The sequence below is a fragment of the Sparus aurata genome, unplaced genomic scaffold (genome assembly GCF_900880675.1).
Source record: "Sparus aurata unplaced genomic scaffold, fSpaAur1.1, whole genome shotgun sequence".
In the NCBI taxonomy this organism is placed as follows: Eukaryota; Metazoa; Chordata; class Actinopteri; order Spariformes; family Sparidae; genus Sparus; species Sparus aurata.
Window position 1 is genome coordinate 24510 of NW_022045146.1, and position 20920 is coordinate 45429.

Genomic DNA, 20920 nt, shown 5'->3' on the forward strand with positions numbered 1-20920 from the left:
TACATACACTTTTAGGAAAAGTCATGTAACAGCAGTATTGCATTTTTTCAGTGTTGTATTTTCTCTATAAGTGTTGATGTTTTCCTCAATTCCTAATACAATTAATGAAAATATATTAAATGTTAAATAAACTTTATTTAACATGGTAGATCCCTTCGTATTGTTTTTCATATGCAGTTATGGTGCAACATTTTGAATTGGGACATTGAGATTAATGGGTAATGGTGGTAAGGACTTGGTGTTTAATAGCTGAACAGTGGTAGTTGACCCCATGGCCGTAACTAGCTATGAGGTACCTGAGGTAAATAGGCTACCTCGGTTACTATTTCCTGGGATTTTTTAGAAAAATATACATTTTACAAAAAATATATGAAAATCGAATTCATAGAAAGATCACAAATTATATCAACCGTTACAGCCGACAATCAGGAGTTGTGTTTCTAAAAAAAAAAAAAAAGAAGGAGTTGTGTTTCTGCATATGAGGTCTCGTAACCTTTAGCCTTACACGTCACGCCGCAGAGCGTCACGTGTACCTGCACTGACTGGACATGTTTTGGTTTTGGGGTGAAGAAGAAGAGATTCTCCGCGTGTGATGAGACCTAAATGAGAGGCAAGGAACGAACATACTCGCTAGTTCGCGCATCTGTCATGATAATAGTTTTGTTGAAACAAAAAGAAAACACTATTTTGCAGCAGCTGCATGTACTTGCCCAAGACAAATTTCAACTCGGGGGACAATAAAGTTTATCTCATCTCATCGTCATCTCATCTCACTAGCTAACGTTAGCTAGTGTAATGTAACGAGAAGGAGGGGGACAGCTCTCCATTCCGAAACACCTCCATTCCGACACCCCGTTGTTCCGAAACCCCCCCACTCCGAAACACAGCTGTTTCGACCCCCCGACCCTGCAGCTGTCCATGGTGCTGAACCGGGTGACGTTGTTTACACTCTGCATTGTGGCTTGTCTGTGAAACGCGTGCTGTTCAGGGACTGATGCCCTTCTCTCCTAACATACATTGTATGCTTAAATCCTTTTTGACTCTTTCCGTTACAACATGTGCTTGTAAGAGATCATTTTCTGCCATGAGAAGACTAAAAACATGGCTCAGAGCCAGTATGTCTGATGACCGTCTCTCAGGACTAACTCTCATGCATGTTCACAACAACATCAAGATCAACAAGTAAAGCGTACTCAGGCGGTGGGATACCTCTGGACACAGGAGGATCCGCCTGGCCTTTCCGAAAGGTAATACTGTGAAGATTAGACAGCCTTTGTAAATAAGAATTTGTTCTCAAATGCTTACCTGGTTAAAACTGAGATGAAAAAAAGCAGTATTATTTGTCACATTTGCATTAACTGATTATAAGTCTGTCTGCCTGTCCTTTTTATGTACTTTCAGTGAGTTGAACCCTCTGGAGACAGGATCCAGCCAGCCCTCCAAAAGGTCAATAATATATACAGTATCTGAGAGTGCCAAAAGTTAATAAAAACCCAGTCAACAACATTATGTGAGTGTGTATTTGTGTAATTGCACAGTTTAAAACACTATTTATTTGACTTTTTATTCATAAATAAGTGCTCAAAATTTCTTTGCTTGCGCGCTTGCATGGTTTGTACCTCACTAGTTTCATAACCCTGGTTACGGCCCTGGTTGGCCTATATAATTTCCTGTTATAGACTGACACCGGCCCCCCACCACAGAAAGGAAAGTTGATGTGGCCACCACCGAAAAAGTTTGGGGACCCCTGCTGTAAATCATTGGTGGTGATACAGTGTAAGGACTGTATTGCCCATATATTATACAGGATCTTGTTTGCAGGAAGCTGGCATGCTCTCTCCGTCTTTCCTGTATATGGCCGAGCCTGTTTACCAGAAGATGCTTTCATTAAGCACAGTACAGACTACCCACACATTGTTTGCTCAAAAGCATAATAAAGAAACTAAGCTAAAAGACATCAGTCTAGCTTGTCGTTTCCTCACCCACCAGGGATCTTCAGGGAGGAGGGGGGCATCATGAGCAACACAGTGGCCACAGACAAGTGTGATGCAACAGAATGGGGAGTTGCTGGGTCTGGAGATGTGTTCATTTTTATGTGCAACTATTAAATTACAGTGTTGGCCTTATTTTTCAGTTCTAGCGTCAGGCCCGGTTCTAGACTGCCTTGATTGGGGGGGCAGTAAGAAATGTTGATGGGTCACCACTGTTTTGATTGCTATAGGGATGATTTTTTGTATGATGCCAACCCAGACATAAGCATCGCCAATTCGCTGTGGTTACATCGGCAAAGCTCTAACAGGAATTCTTTTTCTGGATTGATGGAGAAAAATATTCTGTGGCCAGCAAATTATTGATGTCAGTCTACTAACATATTTTCTATTTAAATGTGAAACTACAATGTAATTGGCATTTTGAATTTTAAACCCACCTCCACCCCCCATTGTAGGAGGACAACTTTATCAATACCCAAATATAGTTAGTTATCTAATATAAATGGAATCTAACCCTAAATATTGCGCAGATAGAACTTTTGACGCACGCAAAGAACACACACTTTTGATAGCCCCGGTGATGCTATAAACAACTGCACCAAAACATAGACATATCAGTGCACAACCCCAATGCATTAAAAAAAAAATCATCAGAGCCAGCCATTCCATAATAAAAATGTCTTGCCATCATTCGTTATCCATGTTTACCTCTTCTAGTTGAAGCTGCACTTGATTTTAAAAACAAATCAGGCAGTTTGCAGCATTTTTCACCGTCAGCCAATGCTCTCTTAGATTTCTCTCTTTGTCTCCGCTCCCCCCATCGCTTGACTCATTTTTTTTGCTAGCCTAATCTCAGCTACCAATTTCCAATCTCCAACTACCAACCACCACGCAGACTGTCTACTCCATTCAGGCTTGAAATTCCCAGAAGGCATTGCTTCATTGTTAACTTTTGCAAACAAATAATCAAATAAAAAAATGCAGGTAGATTTGTATTATTTAAAACCATGCACGTTTTTGAACATTTTAATTAGCAATTTCGCTACAAAACAATGCAGACTGATGTCAAAGTTCTTGACTGTAGACTGTATGTAGAGGGTAACCATGACTGTGATATAGAGACTCATATGTGGTATATAAATAGTGATTAGAATTCTTTTAAACAATGTGAAGGACTTGGAGAGTCTAGTCATTTAGGTCTCAAAACAACACTTCTTAGAGAATAGTGTATTTAGTCAGTCAACTTATACGGAGTTACGGTTATTTTGCGATTTCCACATGATCAGTATCACCACTCGATCACTGGTGGTGGTAGATGTAAAGGGAGGTTGGAAAATTTGGGGGGGGGGGGCAAAAAACGTTCCTTTATAATCTGTGACTAAAGCAATTTTGTAAACAGCGCTATAAAAATAAATAAATAAATCTTGACAGACTGATTGATTCTATATTATTGTGTACCACTTTCTCGCTCTTTGGAAAGTCGTGTGTGCCTGCCTTTCTCCCTGCTTGATGCCAGCAGCCTCAGAGAAGCCGCTGTCGAAGGCTCTGACCCCAGGAAGTATAGTGTCCGGCAGCGCTAACCTGAATTAACGGGTAATGGAGTCTCCTCTCACTAACGTGTGTTGTTTAATCCAGTCGGCGGGGTGGGGGAGACTCGCGGGTCAACAGGACTAACGTAACAGCGGGGCCCCTGTGAGGCTTCCCATGTCGTGAGCGGGACAGAGACAAACTCCGCTGCAGCCGCCGACGGGACTATGCTACTACCGGCAGTTGCTAGCAAGCATGCTAACAACTAGCCTACGGCTAAAACTGTCTGGAGTGCCCGTGGTATCTAATGTGATGCTAACCGAGGGAAGCTGCTGCTGACTGTATGCAGGGCAAGAGAGAGAGACCCGGTCCTGTTGGCAGAAGAGCCGCGTACTGTAATTACTCTGAGCTGCATTTTTTTTTTTTTTTTCGGAATGAAGCAGGGTAGGTTTGGTGGGGCAGCCGAAGCATTTGCCCCCCCCGTGCCCATGCCTAGAACCGGGCCCGTCTAGCGTGAATGATACATGTGAGCAGCCCCCCACATACACATATACTCACACACACACAAACATTGTATTTGTGTTTAATAACCGTAATATTAATATTTACAATCAATATTAATTGTAAATCAATGAAACAGTAACATAAATTAACATTTACCATGTACTAATTTGATAGTAAGTATGACATTTGTTGTGACCGTTTTATCAGTTCTCTATTTAATTTGAGAATTCAGTTTATTTATTCTTAGTTATACTTCAGTCCTACTGTTTGTGTGTGTGTGTGTGTGTGTGCCCCCTACCACCACCTCACAAACATAATATTCACATTTTTATTCATAACGTTGATATTGAAGCTAAATCCATGAAATGTTAACATTATAAGTTAGTGATTGTTATAGGCTTCTAACTAACTTCTGAATAAAGTCGTGGCGAGACAATTAACTAATCAATTATACCGTTAAGATAAACATGTAAATGCACAAAATGCATAGAATTATGTTATGTGTTAACCATACAGTCTTTGGTTAAACGTACGTGTTTTTTAAGCTTTTATTTTGGTGATTAACTAACTTCCGCTTGAGACTTCCGGTATGGATTGGGTACATGGCGGCTTTTATTTTGGTGATTTTCCAACTTCCGGTTGGGACTTCCGGTATGGATTGGATATATGGCGGCGCCCTTGTCGGCCATCTTGACTGCAGATGGGTACTCTTGGAGGAGAACTTTAAGCCCTGAATACTGGTACATCTATGTTAGTCATTGAAAGTATCTTACAGATCAGAGGATGGTCCGAGTAAGCATACACAACACACACGCACGCACACACACACACAGTTCATCGCGTGCGCATAAACAGTAGCAGTTAAAGTACCGGTGCGTGCGAACGGACAATCCACAATCCATCTACAACCTATCTACAACCTTTACACTAGCCTCTTGCTCTCTTGCTCCAACTATTCAGAAAGGTATAAATGACTGTAAATATTTAAATTTTGGTTGTAAAAAGTTCAATTTTCTTTACTACGTGTTTTCTACCCATTACAGCTTGCAGAACTTCATCTTCTGAACAACCAGAATTCATTCATTTCTCCAATGGACCAGTAAGTAATTTAGCTAAGGATATCTAGCTTAATCCATAAATTCATTTATGAACACCAGACTTTCTTTGATGAGCTGGGCCACTTCGGCCAACACTCATTCATTCTCCGGAAAACTGTGTCAATAATATACATTTAATTTACGTGAACTAGGTAACAACTAAATGTTGGTCTAAATTGACAGTTACCGGCAGTCAGATAATGAGGTTCTAACGCTCAACATAGGCTGAGTTGTCGTTAGCAGCTTATGTTAGTAGAGCTAACTACAAAGTTTTCACAGTTGGCTTTCACAATTCTATTACTAACGTTACATGAGTCATGTGAATTGTGTCTTTTCAATGTTTCATCATTTGTAACATACATGGGTGAGTACAGCCAAAATGTTATATTGCCATTTAACATAATACCGAAGACCTTTAACTCAAGTCTTGACAGTAGGCAGCCATTTTGGCAAAAATCCTGGGCAAAAAAGATGCAACAACACGGTTGGCTTGGTTTGTCGTTTCAAGGAAACACACGATTGGCTGTTGGAGGGTGGGAGCGGGATATATATCTTACTATCATAATGTCTAGCGTTACGGTCTTTTCTATTCACAGTGCCTGGAGCGCTATGTGTTGTCTGTATGGCGCTTGAAAATAGGTTAATGTTTCCCGTTTTCGCCTATGTATTAAATAAACCTCAACTTCGGGGCAAACCGTATAATTATTTTTTAATCTACGCATAGTCCATCACAGTAGTTAATCAATTAAACTATGGACTAAATAAGCTTTCTTGATCCGGGCTAACGCTTAGCTTAACACTTGCGCAACTTGCATTACAGAGGCTCAACAAAATCGTTGCAAAATACAAATACTACATTTACTTTAGGGAACTAAACAATGCAACAATCACGCTTCCTTACAATGCATGTTGCAAAACTTACCTCTGAAAGTCCTTTTTATCGGAAAAAAAAATCCATTTTGTAGGGGGCAAGTATGACGTCTAACGATGATCTCCACGCTGCCTGAAGACACCAGGAAGTCGCAAAACATCGGGGTGCAAACAGGGAACACAAATGTTCCGGTGTCACACCAAATTCTGTCACCCTATGTGAATTGTGTTGCAAAATACAGATACTTTATTTCAGTGGAGAAAACAGAAATTACGCTTTTGTACATCTTTCAAAACTTATGTGAGAAACTAATTTTATCGGAACAAAATGTTGTTTTGTACGGGGCTCGTTTGCAACTGCAACACATAACGATGGACAAAAGGAACTCTAAAAACAACCGGGTGCAAACACGGAACAAAGGTGTTTGTTCCTACATTAAATTCTGTGACCCTTATTTTGTTATAATGTATATATTAATTTAAATAACAATTACAATATTTAACTACCGTATATTGTCACTGCAAAAGGGTTCATTATTTGGTATAATAAATAGTACAAATGCACTTATTATAAGTCACTTTCGAACAAAAGTGTTTGCTTAATGTCTTAAATGTAAATGTATAATATTGTATTCCACCAAAATCACTGGTTCAAAAATAATGACAGATTCATCACATTAAACTTTTGTTGCCACTGAACAATGCCCAAATGGTGAATAAACTAAATGTACAGTTATATGTATTTTGTGTACATATATGTATATGTATGTACAGTTATTGTATTTTGTATTTCTGATTGTCTTGTATTCTATCTATCTATCTATCTATCTATCTATATATTTATCTATCTATATGTGGCTGCATTTGAACAAAAAATACAAATTAAAAAAATAGAAAAAAGGTGGAATTATATATCAGATCATATGACCTGTTGTAGGTGTTTCAGTTGTGTCTGAAGTGTCTCACAAGATTAAAACATGAAATTACTTTTAGTTGTCCAGATTCAGTTGGTTATTCTATTTCTCAATGTTTTTACCTTCAGGTGTGTCCTCTGTTATCATTGCTTCTTTACCAAGTAAATACAAGCTCTGTGAGTTTTTGTAGACAGTTTTTTACAACTCAGATACTCCTATGTACTGTCAGAAATACAAAACTTTTAACTTTAACAACTTTAACATTATTTTTGAAATGGAATATATTACATGTTAGTTATCTTGATTTTAAATAATATATTATTACCGTCAGTGTAGAGTAAAAAAATACTGCTACATTACTTCGTGGTTACTGCTAACAATATGCCCAAATAACACATGTTGAACAATTAAATAGCCATGATGGATTCAGCAAGTCTGGGCCCTGTATTAACAAGTTTACAGAGTTTAATATATTTACCAAAAGCCCAAGTAATCATTACAGTACACCACCAATAGTCATTTGGGACACTAAAGCAGACAGACTAACAAGGCCTTCCATTTTCGTTTGGGCTTTTGATACTAACTCATGTCATGTGTGTTTTTTGTTGTTTCAGATCGGCTCTTCAAGACGTTTTAACCACGAAAATGGAGAACCCGTATTGTCAGCACCCACCATTAAAACTCGCTGTCCTGCAACTCACCAATTCACCCTGTGTAATTACATGGGATTTCAGCCAAAGCACTGTGCAGGTAGGAGCCCGGAAAGTTAACAAAGTTGCAGTAGTGACCGATGGACAGACACTGGCTAAATTTACAGTGTTTGAGCAGTTTGCCAATAAGATGAGAGCCGGCAATACTTACATTGTCAGGGGCTACGGCCTGACAAAAAGTGAACCCCCTTATATAATATGTGTTGATGCCAAAACCATGGTTTTTCGGACCAGCGACATGCGTGTGCCAGATGAGCTGAAAAGGGAGTCAGAGGTGTTGGCCAACCCACCTTCACCCCTCATCCCTGCAGACGAGTGGGAGACCAGGCAGGGCCTGAGGTCAATTGAGGGCCAGGTTGTGGAGGCAAGTTTTTTAATTGCTTCTAGTATTAAGACAATAAAGTGGCAGTAAAAGCCATAGTACTGTGGCATGCACTTTGCATTTATTCCTGTAATACATGGGTTTTTTGACAACAATAACCTTTGTGTCTGTGTTCAGAGGTTAATTGTCTGTTGGTTGATAAGACCAAGACTTCTATTTATGATTAAAAGAATTATCATAATTGAATCTTCTCATTTTGTCATTCAGGCTTCAACTGTCAGGAAAGTGAAGGTGGGGAGGGACTTTGTCCCTATGAAAAAAGTGAAAGTGCAGAAGGTAAGTTGTAAATTTGTATGGTTCATGGACAGGTAGAGATGGGGAAGAAGAAGAGGAGATAGGGAAGAGAAAGGGGCAGAATGACAGAAGAAAATGAACAAAAGATGGGAGGGGGAAATAGAGAGAGCCAGGATGGGAGAGGGAGGAGGGAGGCAGATGAGATAAGGAAAAGGAAGGGAGAGGGAGACAGAAGGGGAGAAGGAGTACAGGAAAAACAAATTGTGTGTGCGTCTACACGTGTGCATGTCTGACCCATATCTGAACTGTAGTAGGATGTTCTACATGCTGTTTCTGAGGACAAATTGACAGGAACTGATGCTGGATTAGTTCAGACATATTTAGGGGTTTATGGACAAGTAGACATAGGGAGGAGAACGAGGGGAACAGAAGAGGCAAAAGAGGGGGATGAGGTTATAGCTGAGATGGAGAAAGAGGAGGAAGAAAGAAAGGACAACTAGCCAAGTGGAAGAAGAGAAGGAGCAGAAAGATGAGAGAAGATAAAGATCAGTTACAGGAGGAAGAGTAGGAGGAAGAACAGAGACAAGAAAGAGGAAGCGATAGAAGGGGAGATATATGAAGGAGGAAGTAAAGCGGGAAGAGGTAGTATATAAGTGTTACTGTTTAAAAAAACAACTGTATTCCCCTATTTTTAACAGGGTACCAAGAGTATCAGTGTTTGCCCGTGGAGGGAAGCCGCTCTCCACCAACTGACAATCGGGGAAAGAGTGACTCTGACCCATCTTGTTGGTGGAAAAGTGTCAACTCTCCACTCGACGGGAAACACAAGTTTTGTGGTACTGTCTTGTTTCTGTATTGTTTTTTTTTTTACCCAGTTTTAAAACACACATTTTTTAATCTAAACAAGTTTAAGTGTATTGACACTAAATTGAAAATACATTTAAATTAAAATGTCATTTTACCTAGAGTACTGAAAAGTTCATAAATGTAAGCGAAAAGATTAAACCTAATTTGAGTGAAAATGCTGTAGAAGCTGGGGGCAGTAGAACTGTTCAGAGGTATTTATTTACAACTATAGCTGGGACATTGAGAGAAGGGAGGGCAGGCATGAGGGTGAGTCATCTGGTAGTGAGGAGGTGAAACACACAAGAGATCAGGTGGAGCTGAGTGGAGAGGTGCTGAGGGTACTGCACATTAGAGAGGAAAAAACACGATCATGAGACCAAAAAAAATCCAAGTGTTTTGCTGAAAACACTGGAGCAAAAGCACACAAATACTTTGCAACATAAGAACAGGAATAGTCACCATATGGTGACCAAAAGTAGTGAAGAGACCGGGTTGATCTTGCAGGAGTTCATGAGATGATGACATGCAGGTGTGTCTCTGTTGCAACACCCACAGACACAGACACACACTAGGAAGAAGCAAGTAAGGGAGAAAGGAGGTGGGAAAAAACTGTAACAACCAACTTGACTGCCATGGCAAATAATTTCAATCAGGCAAAGAAAATCTGTTCAATTTGTTATTCGTTAGAGTAGTGTGCATGCGCCGCGGTGTATGCAGGCTGTTCCAGTTGCTTACTTTATTATTCAATATTTTGTTTTATTGTTTACTTTATTGCTTTATTTTATTTTATTATTGTCTACTTAATATTTTATTTATATATATATTTATGTCTTGTTTGCACGCTGTATTTCTCTGTCCTCTTTTGCACGGAGCACCTGTAACAAAAACAATTTCCCTCTGTGGATCAATAAAGTATTCTGATTCTGATGATGATTCTGTTTAGCAAAATGAGAATTCTGATCTAATGCCATATGTTTATTTCGTCTCTCAACAGACGCCAGACACTGTTGAAAAGCGCTCCAAAATCGTTGGGGTGATGGAGGAGGCAGATGGAAATCGGTTCCTCCAGGTGCTCCTGAATGACAATACAGTCCTTAATATTCACAAGGAGCTGTGGGGACCATTTGACCACCAACTCAAGAGTGGGCCAATTATAGCTATCTTGAAGACAGGGTGACGAGATAGTTGAGGTGATCATGATTGCAGAAGAGTAGTGAACAGGGTGCTGGGGGAATGGGGGGGAATGTTCTGTTTTTTTGTTCATGAATATTTTTTGTTAATCTGTTGAATTATTGTTATACGTTAGTTCTAGTTCCATAGTTCTTCTGTGTTGTGCATATTCCATTTTTTTTTTTCAATAAATATGTTATTAAACATTATACTCACTCAACATTTTTATGAAGTCACTGGTACTCAGTCACAGTTTAAGTACTCTATTGTTAGTGCTTAATTGTCTTTATTGTAATGAAGGGAAAAGGAAAAAGTGGGGAAAAGGTTCTTTTTTAAATCAAATTTTTATTACATTTTCTGACAAACACAGACAACAAACAACAAGGCCACACAAAAAAATCTCCGCCTAAAGGCTAATTTTTGAAAAGGCATAAGAAAATGTGTAAGTGCCATGACAGAGGAGTTTTGACATTTGAAAAAAGAAGTGGAAAATGAGCTGAACGAAGCTAAATATTTTACTAGCAGAAGGAGTAGAAGAAAGAAGAGGAGGAGCAGAAATCAGAGGAGGAAGACTAAAAGATAGATGAAAAGATGAAAAATTACTGAAATGAATGAAAGTATAATGCATTGCACTACACTGCTGAAAATATCTCATGTAGTAAGCCTAGTAGTGCCACCAGAAGGAGTGTGGAGACAGATCAGTCACATAAGTATCTTATAAGTATTTATATACATATATATATATATATATATATATATATATATATATATATATATATATATATATACATATATATATATATATATATACATATATACATATATATATATATATATATATACATATATATATATATATATATATATATATACATATATATATATATATATATATATATATATACATATATATATATATATATATACATATGCATATATATATATATATATATATATATATACATATATATATATATACATATGCATACATATACACACATATATATATATATATATATATATATATATATATATATATACACACACTACTCACAATAAGTTAGGGATATTGTTATTTACATGAGTGCTTTTCCTATTTGGTCTGAATTTTAATGAAATAAGTAAAAGTTCCCTTTGATATTACTAATAATAAATGAGAAGAAACACCATTTTCATTAGTTTAATATTTATTACCCCAAAAATTTAGACAATAACAAGGATAGCCCCAAATAACAAAAATTGACAATGTCAGTAGCGGGTGTTTCCACCATTTGCCGCAATGACAGCTTGACAGCGACGTCTCATGCTCCTCACTAGCCTCATGATGTTGTTCTAAGGCAGGGGTACTCAAATACAAATCTTAAAGGGCCACAAAGATTTTTTTGAATGACTCAGAGGTCCATGTATTGAGGTCGGTCAGGCCACATGCAATAATACTGTCATATTCAAAACAAAATGTCCTTTTCATTCTAAACAACAAAATCCGAGCTAAAATAAAATATAATTTCCATTTTAACATAAATTAAAATACGTAGTTGAATATTTCCTCTTTTGGTTTGCCTTCAAACATTGTGTCCATCACTTCAGTCATGCATTATTTTATTTTATTGTGACATAGATGTGACAAGAATCCTGCTTGCAGCTTGATATGACGATTTCAATGCATTTATTTGTGTTTTGCTTATCTCTGAATTTTGAGGAAATGTCTCTTCAAAATTCCTATGCTTCGTCTCATAATGCCGTTTCAAATTGGAAATCTTCATCACAGCTTCTCCTGGCATATTGTAACGCCACTTGTGGACTGTGGCGCAATGGATCTTGGGTATTCTGTTGTTGTTGGTGTAATTATGGTTCGTGAATGTGTTTGTGAATAAGATGATATGTAAGATGGTTGTGGGTTATTTCACGTCCTTTGTTCTGTGATTAAATGGTGTTTTAACAAGGATGATACAAATTTTGGCACCGTGAGTGAAAGGGTGTTTGCCGGGAGAAACTCCCCGTCCGTTACGCTACTTGCAACATTGAATATACATGAGATCGCTAGCTAAAACTTGCTCAAACTGCGCAAGGTGGTAACGTAAGACGAAGGATTTAAAACTGCTAGATACGTGGAGATTGTCCCGGTTGGAGGCATAATAAATGCAACTTTGAAGATCCTATTTCTGCGAGTTGCCGATTATCACTGTCCACTTTGTCATAACAGTTTATTTGGAAACACGCCATATTCAATCTCTTACCACCAGCAAAATGTGAATACGCGAAGTGCTCTGAAAACGAAAGTGAAAGTTAAAAGTTGCGCTCTGTCTGTGTATCGTTGGCATGGAGACAAGTCCCGGTATACATGTGCTGACCCAACCAAAACACATAGTGAAGGAATAATAGTTCGGGGGCCACATACAGGAGGCCGGCGGGCCGGATGCGGCCCGGGGGCCGCCTATTGAGGACCGCTGTTCTAAGGCAATGCGTTCCACTCCTCCACAAGTGCTACACGCAGTTCTGCCAGGTCATGTGGGGGTGGGGTACGATCATCCAGTCTTTGCTTCAGCTGGTCCCAGACGTGCTCTATGGGGTTCAGGTCAGGGGACATTGCTGGCCATACCATATGAGGCACTCCGACTTCCTGAAGTCGAGCTGTGACAATTCTGGCACGATGTGGTGGAGCATTATCATCCATGAACAGAAAGTTGGGGGTGTGCTGGCAGAATTGGGGGATGATGATGGGTTCTATGATGTCTCTGAGGTAAGAATGTGCAGTGACTGAGCCATCTACAATAACCAAATCTGTTTTGCGCTGACTGGTGATGCCTGCCCAGACTGTTGCACCTCCTCCACCAAAGGGAACCCTGGGGACCATGTTGATCTCGGCGTATCGCTCACCTCGCCTTCTCCAGCAACGCTAACAACCATCATTTCTGTGCAAGGTGACCCGACACTCATCAGTGAACAGGACGGTAGACCACTGCTGCATTGTCCAGGTCACATGGTTTTGTGCCCACTGCAAACGTTCACGGCGGTGTCTTGGTGTCAGTGGAGTCACATGCAATGGTCGTCTGGCATTCAAGCCAAAGCAATGGAGTCGGTTTCGAATGGTTTGTCTGGAAACCCTAGTACCCCTCACATCTCGTAACTGGGCCTGCAGCTGTGTGGCAGTTGCATAACGATGTCTGAGTGCATAGGTTCTTAGGTACTGGTCATCGTTGCGGTCTGTCACTAGTGGGGCTCCACTCCTGGGTCTGTCACGAACTCTGCCAGTAGTTCTGTGTCTTGATGCAAGTCTGCTGATGAAACTTTGAGACACACCAAGTTCACGAGCAACATCTGACTACCTGCCACCGACCCGAAGGCGCACTATGGCCAGGTGGCGCTGCTCGTCCGTTAAGTGACGTTGTGTGTTCATGGCTGTTTGAATGATGAACTTGGAATGATTTACTGACAGTACCAGGTTTTTATACCCACAGAATGTTGAAATTGAAAGGGGTTGTCTTTTAGTTTTTGGTATTGGCCCCAATATGTAAGGCACACTGTACACAGTGAGACCATTACGTGGAAAACACAAATGAGGTGTGTCTATCACCCCAATACAATTGCCTCCCTATCCCAAAACTCTCTGAAGTGAAACAAACACCGTATGTATGAAATCCACTGAGTCTCTCACAATATCCCTAACTTATTGTGAGTAGTGTATATATATGATACTGATATTTGGTAATGATTTATTTCAACCAGTTACTCTTTCTTAAATATATATATATATATATATATATATATATATATATATATATATATATATATATATATATATATATATATACACATATATATATATATATACATACATATGCATACATATACACACACGCTTCTGTCCTCCGTGGGAGAGATCTCCTTCCATTCACTCAATGCATTAAGGATTTTTTCATGCTGATTTATGATTGGCTAAGCCACGTAAAATGACGCGCTAAAGGAGGACGTCCTCCCTTACCAATCACCAACCAGAATACAAGATTGACAGCAGGTTAGTCCAATAACAGTTCCCAAATTTCATTCTCACATTTATACAACCGTAAACAAAAAATACTTGTATGTAGAGTTTTCAGCGATATTGGAATCGGTTTCAAAGGACATGTAAGCACATTTCTGAAAGAAAAGAAACTGTTTGGAGGAATCAGAGAGAAGCAGTCAGAAAGATAATTCATAGTTTTCGTTTTTTCGTTCGTCTTGCTGGAGGACATAACGTTAGCGGCACGACCGGAACAGCAACACAGTTACAGACAGGGTTTCCGCGGGGTCTTAAAAAGTCTTAAAAAGTCTAAAATTTGACAATCTCAATTTTAGGCCTTAAAAAGTCTTAAATACGCCCATATTTTGCACATAGGTCTTAAATTACACTTAGTCAGGTCTTAAATATGTACATTCATTTATCGCTTCCGTCGTCGCCTTTTTTTCCCCTTTTTTTTTTGTTTCGGGGAAATGTACTGGTGAGACTCACAGTCGGCTCAGTGCGTTGTACTTCTTTCTGAAGTATGAAGGAACGTAAGTGGCATTTTGCCAACAGCCCGGTCGGAATTTATCGCCGCACGCTTCACCAGTTCCAGAAAAGCCGTTTCTCAATACCAAGTACGCCAAGTTCGAACTTGTGAACTCCGGGAGTATGGACTTGTGGAGTTCAGTTGGAAGAACGAACTCCCGGGGGACGGAAGGACGGGAGAACAGGAGGGCGGTCTTTCTGTAATTGGAACAGGAACGTACTTGACGTACGTACGTAATCTTCGCTGGTTGCGGCATTTCAACTTCCGGTTATTTTCACTGGTTAAAAAAAAAAAAACCATATAAAAAAACAATATAAAAAACAACTCCGTCTCATTTGTATATTTTATTACATATTATATGTTGATATAATATAGTGTTTCCTTTTTATACGAATATGAATATAGAATTTCAGAAACGTGCCTATATAAAGGCCGAGAGGCGGGAAAATATTGTGGGGTTTATTGTTGTAGTGGAGAGCAGTGACGCAGCAGAAAAAAGAGAGATTTGTTATTTTTGTTACTGTTAACATACGTTGCCCAATTGACGACATGGCGCAGTTGGTCACTGCTATTATCGCCGGGGTAATGTATGAGGAAGCGGAAGAGGAAGGGGGTCGTTTGAGGAGGAGCATCCGCCAGAGGACAGCCGCCATTCGGCGAAGGACGGAGAGGAGGCGTGCCATCCTGGCATGCCTCGCTGAATTGGTTAGTTTGTGTAGTCACCATACTCTATTTAGTCCTAATTTTCACAAAAATGACATAAGCTTTTGTAGAATTAGTGTTAATTGTTCAACTACAACATCATATAGGTTTATTCACTTTACCATGTAATATTTCAAGTCTATCAGTGTGTTTATTGTATGTGGTCCCTGTCATTAAAATTAATAATAATAAATTAACCCATAATTAACTACTTTTAATAGTTCAATAATAACCCTCAGCCTATACCCTACACACTTACCTGCCCTCTGTCTTAGCACTCAAACACGAAGATGTTGATATTCAATCTGAAAGACCTTGTACAACATTTGTAATGGTTTTCAAAACGGGAAATAAAGCAACTGAATATAAAGTGAAAAAACCTTAATATAAATGTCTTTAAGGCATTTGATTGACAGGGTGGGACATTGTGAACACAATTTAATAAATACATTTTCAATAAATATGAAATACAAAACCATAATAAATAGATTAAAAAGGGAATTCATAATAACTACATGATTAAAAAGAGACTTCATCATAATAGATAATGTCATACTATATCATAATAATAAATAATAATAATAAATGAATTCTAAAATGTGTATCTCCTCTGAAACAGGACCAAGGCCCTGTGCGTATGTATGCACAGCTGAATGACCAGGTGTCTATTCTGGCCACATTCTTTTCTGGGGCTGAGGTGAAGCCGGCGTTCCGTCTCTCCAGGAACAGCATCACCATGCTGCTTCAGATGTTGCCACGGGAGAAGAGCCATGGATGGAGTCATCTGCTGGAGGTGCTGGTGACACTGTACTGGCTTGCCTGTGGAGCATCGTACCGGGTCACCTCCAACGTCTTCTCCATTCCACTGGCCACAGTGTGCAGGATTGTGCACCGCGTTGTGGATGACATGATGACCATCCTCCCAAGAGTCATCCACTTTCCCAGGGCTGAGGAGATGGCAGAGGTGGGGGCTGGCTTTGCTCAGCTTGCCAACCATGAGGCATTTCGGGCTGCTCCTGGTGCCATCGACGGGTGCCATATCAGGATTGTTCCTCCTGCAGAGCCACAGAAAAGAAGCTGTATAAACAGAAAGCTGTTCCCATCCATCATCCTCCAGGGGATGTGTGATGCCAAAGGCTCTTTTCTCGATGTTTACATTGGACAGCCAGGGTCAGTGCATGATGCACTTGTCCTCCGAAGGTCACCCATGTACAGCCAGGCCCTGTACCCACCTGCAGGATACTTCCTGCTGGGAGATGGAGGGTACCCATGCCTGCAGCGCCCTGTTGCCATCATGACCCCGTATCGCCAGCCTGTAGCAAGTAAGAAAACACACATAGACACACACACATACAGGTTATTATGTCACTTCACAATACACTGTACATTTTCTTTCCAATTTGAACAGGTCAAGTTGAAGGCCGCTACAACAGGCACCACGCAAGGGCAAGGAATGTCATTGAGCGCACCTTTGGCATCCTCAAGACAAGGTGGCGCTCAATTTTTCTGAGGGCCCTGGAGATCCGGCCTGTGTTCGCCCCAAAGGTGGTTGGGGCCTGCTGCGTCCTCCAAAACATCTGTGTGGCAGCCCATGATATCCTGGAGGAGGAGCAGGAGCAGGATGAGGGAGAGATGGCGGAGGTCCCAGATGGCAGAGATGGCCCGGGCAATGCAGAGGGGGACGAAAGGGGCCTGTCAGGGAGGGAGGTCCGAGGGCATCTGGCAGCCCAGCTCTCTGCACCTCAGGATCTGCCTGCATGTCTGGGTGAACATGACTACATCTAGAGAGTAATTATTCACTCTCTCTCTCTGGATGTAGTCATGTTCACCTGGGAGTGTGTAAATATGTAAATATGATCAGATATCAATGTATATATTGTGTAAATCAAATGAATATAGATTTGTATAGGTGTAAATATGTAAACTATGTAAATATGATGTACATATTTTTTTTCTGGTTAGCCCAAATTTAAATTCAATGAAATTACTGTAAATAACTATTTTTATTTATTCTTTTCAATGTAATCGGTTTTGTTTCATTTTATTGTATTGGTTTGGTTCATTCTAATTTAAACACAACTGTAAATAATATATCCAATGTTCTTTTTTGGATAAATGTAAATAATTACACACTAATATTTTGTTTTTGTTGTGAATATGTACAGTATCTCTTAAATATGAATTGTCTTAAACACATTTAAACATTTCAAATTTAATAACAGAACAACAAATATTACAATTAAAACTTATTAATAAGTCTCTCAAACAGTGAGAGGTATCTCTCAGCCCTGTCCGCTGCTGCCCTCTCCCTCTCCTCCTCCCTCACCAATGCCTCTCTCTCTCTCTCATCCTCTCTCTCTGCTCGCTCTTTTAAAAAGTCCATCAAATCACTCTCTCTCTTCCTCTTTCTTCCTGGCCTCCTCTCCTCTATCACGTCCTCTCCTGCCTCTTCCTCTGCAGTAGAGGTAGAGGCCGGGGTGCTAACCACGCCACCTGGTGTGGCACTTGCTACAACCAGGGGCGGATTAACAGCATGCTGCCCCTGGAGTACAGCATTCATCAGGCTGTACCACGGCCAGGTGGCAGCGGTCACACTCCCGGCCTCTACCCCTTTGCCTGTTGGCGGGTCTTTTAACTCCTATAAGTAAGTTATTCATCAGTCATTCAGTGTGACACTGAAATTCTTTGTTTGGTTTAATTTATGACCTGAGAAATTAAAATCAAGTAATTAAAAAAAAAAAAACAGAAAAATCCAACAGAATCCATCACATTTTAAACGCAAATATATAATTGGTACCTTGTACTTGTCCTTTAAGTTGTTCCACTTTTTCTTGGCCTGTTTGGCGGTTATTGCCAGGCCACTGATTGTGACAAAGTCCCTTGGAATACATATATATATTTAATGGCATACTCCCTCCATAATATGGTTTAAGACCAACAAATTCGAACCCTTCCCCAGATACACAGGCAATGATGAAAATATTATACTCACTCCCATCTGTTCCTGGCAGAGTTTTTGCGCCCCGTGAAGAGGGCCTCATTCTCTCCGCGCCACTTAATGAGGGCCCGGGTCTCCTCAGCTGTCCCTTGAACGAAATTACAGTCAACAGATTTAATGCACAATACCGTTTATTTTACACCCCGATGTGTTTAAGTAGTCAAACTAATAGGGAACAACAGGGAGTATGAGAGGATAACGTTACACGTTTTGGTCGGCGACAAGTGCTTTAGGTTAAATAAAATAAAATATAAAAACTTAAATAAAACCCTCGCCTCCCAGACAGACCAATTAATCCTGTATCATAAAACCTAAAGTATTTCGTTTCAGACACTTGCCCATTAAATGCAAAGTGAACGATCACGTTGTACCACTACAACGATACATAACGTTAGCCAGCGGGCGGCTGATTTCAGAGGGTCACGCCAGGACACGGCTGTAATTAGCGGGGTAGCAGTAATGCTAAGCACATGGGCCAATTTGCTAGCAGCTAGCGGAGTACGATAGCTGTTAGCGGGGCTACCACGTCGAAGCAAAAACTACGTGCTGCAGTAATGAATCAATAACAGCACTAATTTGCACTTATAACAATTACATTCTCGTACAAAAAAAAATAAAACTTACATTTCGTGACCCTAAATCAGTAAACGTGTAAAACGTGTAACTTACAGTTGTGGGTCCTCTCCTCTGCCATTGCTATAACGACGTGCCTTCTGGGATACCTAACTGTCCAAGGTACACACAAGTTTCCACCGATGCATCCTCGATGAAATGGGCGGGGCAAGAACGTCTCCGGGGTATTCGACCGTACTTGGCCCGATGCGAACTTTGAATTGGAACGGTACTTGGTCCAAAGCTGATGACGTTTCTCAAGTCCACAAGAACAGAAGTACGGAGAAGAACGCATATTGGGAAACGGCCAAGACTTCGACTGCGGAGTCTGCTACAACTATGTGAAAGTGTATTTAACAAGTGTTGGCTTGAACATCCAGATTTCAGTTGGTTTAAAAGCCGTACTTGATAATGAATCTGAAGCGCAGTGCACGCTCTGCAAGAGGACCCTCAAATTGGGCACACTCGGTGTGAAAGCGCTGGTGTCACACACAAAATCAGAAAAACACCGGTTAGCTTCTAAAAGTCTCCAGTGAAGTCATGCTATCACACACTGCTGTATGCCTTTGTCACCAGTTCCCGGTCTAAGTTCGTCCACTTCTGCTCAACCCGAATTCTGACGTCTCGTAGTCAAGCGACATTCAAACCTTCTTCATCTCAACTCTGACGTTGAAATCGGAGGTGCTTTGGATTTTGAACACCGTGTGTGTGTGTACAGCAGTGGCAAACCGTGGCCCTGGACCCTGGGCCTACACTAGGACCATCGGGCCACAATTTGCAATAAGCAATCAAACAAAGCAATAAAAATAATAGCCAGAGTCCTACATGTGACATGCAAGGTCAGCATATCCTCCTGAGACCAGAAAGAAAAACATATCTTTATACAGAATTTAAATAATTGGGATGTAATAAACATATCACCAAGATGATTTTCAAAAATGTTATTGATTTATTGTTTATAACCTGTCCCTTGTAGTGGACATCAGGGTCAGAGATTTATCTTTTTTTCCGGGTTGTATGTGCCCCCTAACAAAAAAGCCGTCCCCAACCTGGCCCCCCTATTAAAACTGGTCTAGAACCGCCACTGACTGAATACCTAGAAGGCCCAGAGGGTTCCCCTCTGGTGTACAGTTTGTGTGTGTGTGTGTGTGCGCGCACGCACATGTATAATAATCCTGGTGTTTGTGTACAAAATAAATGATAAATAAATATATAAAGAAAAACCCAGGGCTATTATAGTTAATAAATTAAATTCCCAGATAAAAACTAAACTACAGCTACTTAATCACTTGTTAAACTAATTCAAACTAAACTGAAATAAAATGCAAACTGAAAATACAAATTAAAATAAAAACTAATGAAATTTTAAAACTATAATAACTGTGTAATTGCTCTGTGAATGGCAATATATTTAGTTATTTTTGAAAGTAATTCGGGGACTTTATTTTTCTTTGCTTTTTCGGACTTCGTGTAGGTCTTAAATTTCGTTGAAAGTGGTCTTAAAAAGGTCTTAAAAAGGCTTAAATTTGACTTGTTCAAGTCTGCAGAAACCCTGTACAGAGCACACAATACAAAAGGTAGTATAGGTGGCAGCGCAAATGCTTGTCATACAGGCGCCTGGGGTTCGAATCCCGGAAGGAATAGTAATTTGTGACCTTTTTTTGTCTTGTATATTAGCCATTTAATGAAATGTTTTTTTTTAAAGAAGTCTTGTATGATATTGTGTTATTGCTTAATTTTCATTGAATATAAGAAAGTAGGGTTATGTCGTTGAGAAAACTACATAACCAAAGTAGCACTTGATGCCGTTTGCTGTTCTAGACTATTTTTAATT

At 39.9% G+C, this 20920-nt stretch overlaps 2 protein-coding genes across 6 annotated transcripts; both read left to right on the plus strand.

Annotated features, from left to right (window-relative positions):
* The first annotated feature begins 3514 nt into the window (after positions 1–3514).
* On the plus strand, positions 3515–10405 carry LOC115577999 (uncharacterized). Of its 5 annotated transcripts, none has more exons than XM_030410859.1 (6): positions 3515–3584; positions 5066–5121; positions 7518–7977; positions 8203–8271; positions 8928–9065; positions 10070–10405. In XM_030410859.1, exons 2-6 carry the CDS (start codon positions 5114–5116, stop codon positions 10250–10252), a joined length of 858 nt encoding a protein of 285 aa, XP_030266719.1. In that variant the 5' UTR covers positions 3515–3584; positions 5066–5113; the 3' UTR covers positions 10253–10405. The 5 variants fall into 5 exon arrangements, with proteins under 5 accessions (XP_030266719.1, XP_030266721.1, XP_030266723.1 ...); XM_030410861.1 differs by lacking the exon at positions 3515–3584 and adding an exon at positions 3946–4044; XM_030410863.1 differs by lacking the exon at positions 3515–3584 and adding an exon at positions 4691–4762.
* Positions 10406–15323: 4918 nt separating this feature from the next.
* On the plus strand, positions 15324–17432 carry LOC115577995 (putative nuclease HARBI1). The gene is made up of 3 exons (XM_030410855.1): positions 15324–15479; positions 16096–16798; positions 16885–17432. The coding sequence occupies exons 1-3, from the start codon at positions 15324–15326 to the stop codon at positions 17259–17261; spliced, it is 1236 nt and encodes a 411-aa protein (XP_030266715.1). The 3' UTR covers positions 17262–17432.
* The last annotated feature ends 3488 nt before the right edge of the window (positions 17433–20920 follow it).